Below are 8629 nucleotides of genomic sequence, written 5' to 3' on the forward strand. Positions count from 1 at the left end.
GAATTTTAATTGATTTTTGATTGAAAATTTTGATAATAATTAATTTTGAATTGAAATTTTGGGTAATAATTGAATTTTAGTTCATTTTGAATTGAAATTTTCGAAAATAATTGAATTTCATTTGATTTTGAATTAAAAATTTTTGGTAATTTTATTTGATATTTTTTTAAAATTATAAACAATTGTTAAATTTTATAAAAATTTTAATTGAAAAATAGTTTATGATAATTGAATTTGTGATGAATTTCATTAAAATTATTAAAAATAATTAATTGAGTGAAGAATTTTAGTTAAAAATTTGTTAAACAATTGAAATAAAGAAGATCTGAAGATGATCAGCATTATATACTAAAAAAAATATGTTTTATTAAAAATTTTTTTTTTAAGTGTAAAAAAAAGTCGAAATAGTCGCATTTTATTAAAATAAGTCGAAAAAAGTCGTATTTTTGAAAAAAAATTCGGAAAAAGTCGTATAATCCGAGGCCTGCATTTTGTTTGAACAAAAAAAGAAAAGAAAATTAACAGAAAATTGGCAGTTAATAAATTTGAAAAAAAAGAATGTTTTTTTTTAAAGAAATAAAAATGTTTGAAAATAAATTGAAAAATTTTCCAAACACTTTAAAAATGAATTAAAAAAAAAATTAAGCAACACATTCAAAAAAATGTTTATCATTTTTTTCGTTTATTAGAATGTAAATAAAAATTACAAGTGTGTCTACTTGGTGGCTTTAACTGGTTTTGTAGTTTTTGCCGCCGCAGTTTTCACAGCTTTTTTCGGTTTTGTTGCTTTCAAAGCAACCAATTGCTTCTTGCGCCTTTCGAGCAATTTCTTTGCTCTTAAAGCCGGTGCTTTTTTGGGCAATTCAATCTGGAAAAAGAAAATTAGTTATTTTACATTTCAATTTTATTTTAACTAAACTCATGTGTTGTTTAACTTTATTTATTATTTTTATAATAATAATAATAAATATTTTTAATTATTTCAAAGTGTCGTTAAGAATTAAGAAAAATTAAATGTAACTTCTTTTTTTACTGATGTGAAAGAAATTTTTTTTTATAATAATTATTAATTTAATTAAATAATTAAATTATTTTAAAAAAATTGTTTTACAGAAAAAATAAAAAAAATTATTCAAAATTGAATTCTTTTTTTTTTATATATTAACGAATTGTGATTATTTTTTAAATTATAAAAATACTTACGCCACGCTTTTTCGCAAGAGCCAAATCACGTTCGTGTTCTCTTTTTTCTGCCTTCAAGATAGCTGCGCGCTTCTTAACAGCCGCATATGGATCTAATTTCAACATTGCTCTGGTATTATTGAGCGGATTCAATTTCTTAACAGCGCGATGGACCTTCTTCCTGAAATTTTAAAAAAAAATTTTTTTTTCTTTATTAAATAATCATTTTATTTTGATAAAAACAAACTTTCAATAAATTAAATCGAATCAGATATCAGCTTTGTTTTAAAATCAGAAGCAAATCAGCAACACGGACCAAAGCAATTCATCATAAAGGAAAAAAAAACAGATTTATTTCGAAAAATATTAAATATAAATATTTATCAATTAGTAAAATAATTTTAAAGTAAAAATACATTTTCCAATTAAGAGAAAATATTTTTAAACTCCAGAGGAATAAGAAAAATCAATTTAGAAATTTTTGAAATTAAATATTAAATATAATAGTAATGATAAATTAATATTAAATAGTATTTTTTTAATTAAAAAAAAAAGAATAACACGAGAATAGAAAAGAAGAGGAAAAATTTATATTTATTGTTAAAAAAAAAAAATTTACCTTGGTGCGCGGAGAACTTTACGGATTTCGTCGGATTTCAATAGTTTTGAAAGATCGGTATTGGCCATCTTAGGGAAGGGAAGATTGTATCCCTTCTTGAGTTGAGCTTCCTTGCGCCATGTTCCATAAAGAGCATCCAATTGATCGAAAGCGGATTTTGTCCAAATGACAAAGCGACCAACATGACCGCCTGGTGCCAATTTCAATAAACTCATTTTATTGATGTTCATTAAATCTACGCCAGGAATGTTGCGGAAAGCTTTCCTGATGCCCTGAGAGGATAAAAAAAAAAGAGAAACGAAATGTAACAATGACCAATTTTCCAAAAATTTAATTATTTAAAACATTTTTCAACTTAAATTCTCCTATAAATTTATCATTTGAAATAATTTTTTTTACTAAAATTCTTCGTTAAATTAAATTATTTAACAGGAAAAAAAAATTCTTTAAAACTCATATATATATTTTAAAAAATTTATAAACAATTTTCAGTAATTCCAATTTTAAAATCTTCTAAAAAATTTTAACCACAGCTTTTCCAAAATTCAATAATTGAATTTTTTTAGTTATTAAATAATGAATATTAATATTTAATAATAAATTAATTGTGAAAATTTGTGCAGTCAAGAAAACCCCCATTGACGAAATTCAATCAATGGGAACGCCATGACCATATTAATCTTGCATTTTTTAACGGACCGTTTAAAAAAAAATTATTTTTTAAAAACGGGGACATTTTCCAATGCGTTTATTATTTATAATTTACCTTTAATTTTATTCTTCATTTTATTTTCATTTAGGAACGCATGAATTTCCCATAATTAATTTCACATTAATAAGAATTTTCATTTTAAAGAATTTTAATTTGGCAGATATTTTATTTTACAATTATTTTCTTTACATGACTTTTTATTTAAAAGAATTTTAATTTAATAGAATTCTTATTCAATTGAATTTTATGTGATTCGAATTTTTAAATGACAGAAATTACAATTCACCGAATTTCAAATTTTTAATTGATAGAAATTTTAAGACGCCAAATTTTCATTTGTCCGAAATTATAAATGACCAAACAAACAATCGATAGAAAGATTTTAAGGCGAAATTTTTAAAAATTCACCAATTAGAAATTATCAAGAAAATCGTGATTGATTAATTTGCAAAAATTGCGCCGAAATCTTTCTGTCGATTGTTTGTTCGGTGATTTGTAATTTTGAACAAATGAAAATTAAAAATTCGGGAAAATTTGAAATTCGATTAAATTAAAATTCTTTTAAATAAAAAGTCATGTAATAAAAATTACTGTAAAATTAAAATTAAGCTAAAAAAAATTCGTTAGCTGAAAAATTTTGTTAAGTAAAAATTTGTATAAAAAGAAATTCTGTCAAATGCTAATTAAAAAAAATTGAAAACATTTACAAAAAAAAAAGATGTATTATTTAAAGAAATAAATAATTGTCATACCTGATCTTGTCCGTAAACAATCAAAGGTCCACGACGTTGAATGCGACGACGATTTCGCATTTTTCCTTTTCCAGCCCTGAATCGTTGTGATTTGTACACCTATAGAAAAGAAAAACAAAAATACTGCCTTTAAAATTTTGATTTTATTTAACAAAAATCGGAGAAATTCAATTTTAATTTCAATTCAATTAAAAAAAAAAATTCTAACATTTTTTGAATATCCAAAAATTATAAATAAATAAGAAAAAAAAAGGAAAACAAATTTGTGCAGTCAAAAAAACCCCCATTGACGAAATTCGTACAATAGGAACGCCATGACAATATTATTCTTGCATTTTTAACGGACCGTTCAAAAAAATAATTTTCTAAAAACGGGGACATTTTCCAATGCGTTTATTATTTATTCATTTAATTAGAAAATAAAAATCTTTTCCCATTCTTACCTTGACAATATCATTCCATGCCTTAAATCTTCTCAAAAAGATTACGGCTTCTTTAGTTTTTTGCAAAGTTTGAACTTTGTCCGAAACAACGAGTGGAAATTCTGGTACTTCTTGGATAAGATGACCTGTTTAACAATATAATAAATTTTTTTAAAAATTTTTGTATTTACTTTCTTTTTATAAAAAAAAAAAAAAATTGAGAAATTATCAGTTTGAAGCTTTGTTTTATAATCAGAAGCAAATCAGCAACACGGACCAAAGCAAGTCATCATGTAAATGATTTTCTTTTAGGAAAAAAAAAGAATAGAATGGATTTTTAAAAAAAATGTATCAACTCAAAACGTTAATAAATTTCACAAATGAAGTAAAAAAAATTAGAATAGCGATTTCTTGAAATTTAAACTGTTATTATAAAATATAGATTTTATCAATTTTGTTATTTCAAAAGTTGGGTCAGAATTTTGGGACGCATGATTATGTTCTAAAAATCATTAGTCATAATTTAAATTTTTAGAATTTTATTTATCCTAATTAGTTTTGAACCGAATTTTTATTTGTTCGAATTAGTATTATTATTAAAACTAAAAATCCAGTTTTCAGATTTTATTCGTGAATTTTTTTTCTATACAAATTATTGGAAATAGAAGGAAAAAAAAATAATTTACCTTTAGATTGTACGAGAGCTGGAACTCCAGACGCGGCGATTGCCGAGACCATGGCGTAACGTTTTTGATTAACGTTCACTCGACGATGCCAACGTCTCCAGGGCTTAGTGGGTGCGAACATGCGTCCTCCTCGGCACATGTTGCCGAAAGCACCTTGACCGGAGCGATGAGTACCACCACCGCGAACACGTGGAATACGAGCCACGGCACGTCCAGTTCCCCATGACTCAGCAGATGTTTGATGTCCTATCAATTTTTTTTTTTTATTATTATTAATTTTCAATTATCTCGTACAAAAAAGAAAAAATTAAAAATATGAAAAAAATATCATACAAAAAGAAAACATCAAAATGATTTCAAAATGATGTTTTGCCAGTATATTTTCAATAAATAAATAAAATCATATAAATATTCAGGGTGCAGGTCTCGAATAGACTTTAAGGCACAAAAAAAGTCGTTTTAGTCGATTTATATTCCAAAAAAAGTCGATTTTTTTATTTTAACAAAATTTAATTAATAATTATTTTACTTTAAATAACTAATGTAATTAGATATTAAATTCATTTTATTAATTCTGTAATAAGAATAATTCTATAAAAATATTATCGCCAAAAATTAAAAATTCAATTGAATTTCTGTTATAGGAGTCATAAGGAATAAGAAAAAAATTTGGTATGATTTTTAAGTCTGTTTTCTTTGAAATGCGAGACAAAATACTGAAACTGTTTGACTTTGATTTTCAAGTTTTTATGCATTGAGCGATAACTTTTTTTTTTATCTTGCTGTCAATTGTCAAGATAAAAGCTTGGCAATACTAAAAAACCTCTTGCAGGTGATCTGAGGTTAAAATATTGACGTTGAACATAATTTTAAAACTGTAAATTAAGCTCCAAAACCTCTTGTCCCCATTTACCTCAACTGACCCTAATCCGAGGCCTGTAACTTTATTTTTAAACTTTGAAAAATTTGAAATTTTGTATGTTATTTGTAAAAATTTGTAAATTAAATATCTAAAGGAGCAAAAACATTTTTGTTAAAATTTTTCTACACGATTTTAAGAAAAATTTAATTTAAATTTATTTTTTTTATAATTATAAATTTATATAAATATTAATAATTATGATAATAGTTACTAAATTATAAATTTAACTAGCAAAATTAAACGTGCGCAAGCCCGCCAAATTGAATATTTAATTGTTTGGTTATAAAGAAATTAAAGATTAATATTATCAATAATAATTTAATTTATTAGAATATTATTACATATTAAATGATAATAATGAAAATTATATGTTTACAGGCCTCGGATTATACGACTTTTATCGACTTATTTTAATAAAATGCGACATTTTTTTTTACATTTGAAAAAAAATGTAAATAAAACACATTTTTTAGTATAAAATTTATATCTTCTTCAGATCTTCTTCAATTCAATTATTTAACAAACTTTGAACTAAAATGATTCTTCACTGAATTAATTATTTTTAATAATTTCATTTAAATACATCACAAATTCAATTCTATCAAAATTATTTTTCAATTAAAATTTTTATGAAATTTAACAATTGTTTATAATTTAAAAAAAATATATCACAAAAAAATTGCATTATTTTTTAAAAATTTCAATTCAAAATAAACTAAAATTCAATTATTAGCTGAAATTTTAATTCAAAATCAATTAAAAATCCAATAATTATCCAAAATTTTCAATTCAAAATTTAATTATTTACCAAGGTTTCAATTTAAAATGAAATAAAATTCAATTATTTTCTGAAATTTCTATTAAAAATTAATTATTCTTTTCAATCAAAAATGAACTAAAATTAAATTATTTACCAAAATTTCAATTAAAATTCAATTATTTCCCAAAATTTTCAATTCAAAATGAACTCAAATTCAATTATTTTCCAAATTTAAAATCAAATAAAATTTCATTATTCTCAAAAATTTGAATTCAAAATTAATTTAATTCAAAAGCATCTAAAATGTAATTATTTCTAAAATTTTCCATCGAAAATTTTCTTTTTTTGAAATTTAATAATTTTAATTATATAACTCTAAGGAAATTCAATTATTTTTAACTATTTTAATAATATTCTTTGAAATTTCAACTATCTGCAACCATTTTTCAATTAAAAATGATTTTCAAATTATTGTATTTTGTCCGCATTTTCTAATAAATTTTTAGTGAAATCATCTAAAACTTTAATTACAAAACACTTAAAGTTTCAATTAATTTCAAAAATCTCAATTTTAAATCTTTGAAAATTCAATTAAATTTAAAAAATGTTTTCCCAAAAATTGTTTGATAAATTATTTTTAGTTGTGTAAAATTTAATAATTGTTTGAAAATTAACAATATCTTTTGAAATTTAATTATTTCTAAAAATTTCAACTTTAACCCTTCGAAAAGGATTATTATTAAAAAAAAATTTTTTTATTTAAAAATCTGTAAAATATTTTTGTTAAAATAAAAAACAAATCCACTTTTTTTGGAATATAAATCGACTAAAACGCCTTTTTGTGTCTTTAAGTTGATTCGAGGCCTGTGTTTTTATAATGAATATTTAATAGGTATTCGTTGGCCCCTTGTACCTTAAAAATTAATTTTTAAAAATAAATTTTTTTCAAATTACTATCTTGTACGAAATTTCCTGGCGCATCTTTTTTCTCATCATAAATTTTTTGTATTTGTATACAATTTTTAAATCAATATACAACTTTAAAAAAAATTTCGTTGGTAAACGTTGTGTACTTCAGCTTTGTGAATTGAATTTTCGAATTTGGAATTTTAAAGAAACTTATTCCGAAATTTGAAAACACAATTATACAACTTTGGCAAAAATGAGAAAAAGAATTGTCAAAATTTGACACGTCATAAGATTACTATTCAAAAAAAAAAAAAAAAAACACGTGAAATCAGAAAAGGCCAACTTCAAGTTAGGACAGAAGGACAGACCAAGCATTTTATTATTATATAATAATAATAATTAAAAAAAAAAACATACTCCATTCAAAAATAAAAAAAAAAGAATGGAAATATTTTTGAATATCTTAATCTAATTTTTTCTAATTACAAAAAAAATTTCGAAACTATTTAACAATAAGAAATGTATTATTTTTCAAAAAATAGGAAAAAAAAACTTACCAGCTTTGCTAGAAACTGAATACGGTTGACGGCTGTTTTTCGATACTTGTTGATGAATAAAATTCACAACATCGGGTCTAATTGGAGCCTTAAAAACAGCAGGAAGTGAAATAACTTCCTCCGTTGCTTCGCTCTTTTCATTGTAAACCGTGATAACCGGTCGCGCTGTTGACAGTGACTAAAATCACAAAAAATAAAAAAAAATTCTCAAAAATTCTCATAGATTTACACATTTTTTTTTTTTTTTTCAACTAAAAATCAGAATTTCGCTTTGTTTTATAATCAGATGCAAATCAGCAACACGGACCAAAGCAGTTCATCATTTTTTGTTTTTTAAAATAAAACTTCTCGAAAAATCACAAAAAAAAAATATTTTTTAAATTTCACTTAAAATCCTCTGTTTTCTTTAACACGCACAATAAAAAAAATATTTCCGAAAAATTTGAAACCAAAGGAATCCATTTTACATTCGATGTGTGTGTGTGAGAGAGAGAGAAGTGACAAAAGTACACGACACTTGTAACATAACCTCAAAAAAAAAAAATTTTACATTGTTGATAATTCTACAAAAAATCACTTTGTACTTATCACTGAAGCGACAGGAAGAAAAAAATTGTATCTTAAAATAAAATTCTTTAGCATAAAAAGTTTATAAAGAAATATTTATAATAATAAAAAACAATAATGACATGAAAAATGACACACGTGCTCAACAAGATGGATCAATTGTTCACGATGTTGAAACTTAACTAAAGTAAATTTTTCACCAACAAAATTGTTGATTTCAATAAAATAATTAGTGTTAACATTATAATTAATTAGAAATAGATAAAACTTACCATTTTGAGGATGATTTAATGCCTTTTTACGTGCAAAATATCATCCACCGTGTAGGCTTTTGACTTCGCCTAAATAAAAAAGAATTGGAACGCTTCCGGAAGTTGAGTGTGTAAATTTCATTTACTAGTGCGCATGCTTTTAATAATGAGCGATTTTTTAAATGTCCAATAGTTTTTTTTTTTTTTTTTTTAATTATATTTTTGTTTTTGTTACTATTTATTGATAATTGTTTTAAAAAAATGTTATAAATGTAATAAATATTAATAAT

At 23.3% G+C, this 8629-nt stretch overlaps 1 protein-coding gene and 2 non-coding genes across 3 annotated transcripts; all 3 read right to left on the reverse strand.

Annotated features, from left to right (window-relative positions):
* Positions 1-660: 660 nt before the first annotated feature.
* LOC127279329 (60S ribosomal protein L4) lies at positions 661-8523 on the reverse strand. The gene is made up of 8 exons (XM_051301622.1): positions 8361-8523; positions 7522-7699; positions 4374-4619; positions 3709-3833; positions 3266-3364; positions 1802-2073; positions 1204-1363; positions 661-868 (listed from the first exon to the last, which is right to left on the reverse strand). Exons 1-8 carry the CDS (start codon positions 8361-8363, stop codon positions 716-718), a joined length of 1236 nt encoding a protein of 411 aa, XP_051157579.1. The 5' UTR covers positions 8364-8523; the 3' UTR covers positions 661-715.
* On the reverse strand, positions 1446-1519 carry LOC127279331 (small nucleolar RNA SNORD18). The gene has a single exon (XR_007842626.1). It is a non-coding gene; the product is annotated as a small nucleolar RNA SNORD18 (small nucleolar RNA).
* On the reverse strand, positions 7776-7849 carry LOC127279330 (small nucleolar RNA SNORD18). Its single transcript, XR_007842625.1, has one exon. It is a non-coding gene; the product is annotated as a small nucleolar RNA SNORD18 (small nucleolar RNA).
* Positions 8524-8629: the final 106 nt, after the last annotated feature.

Source organism: Leptopilina boulardi, unplaced genomic scaffold (assembly GCF_019393585.1).
Source record: "Leptopilina boulardi isolate dan_hultmark-lab unplaced genomic scaffold, ZJU_Lbou_2.1 LbouV2_215, whole genome shotgun sequence".
NCBI lineage: Eukaryota > Metazoa > Arthropoda > Insecta > Hymenoptera > Figitidae > Leptopilina > Leptopilina boulardi.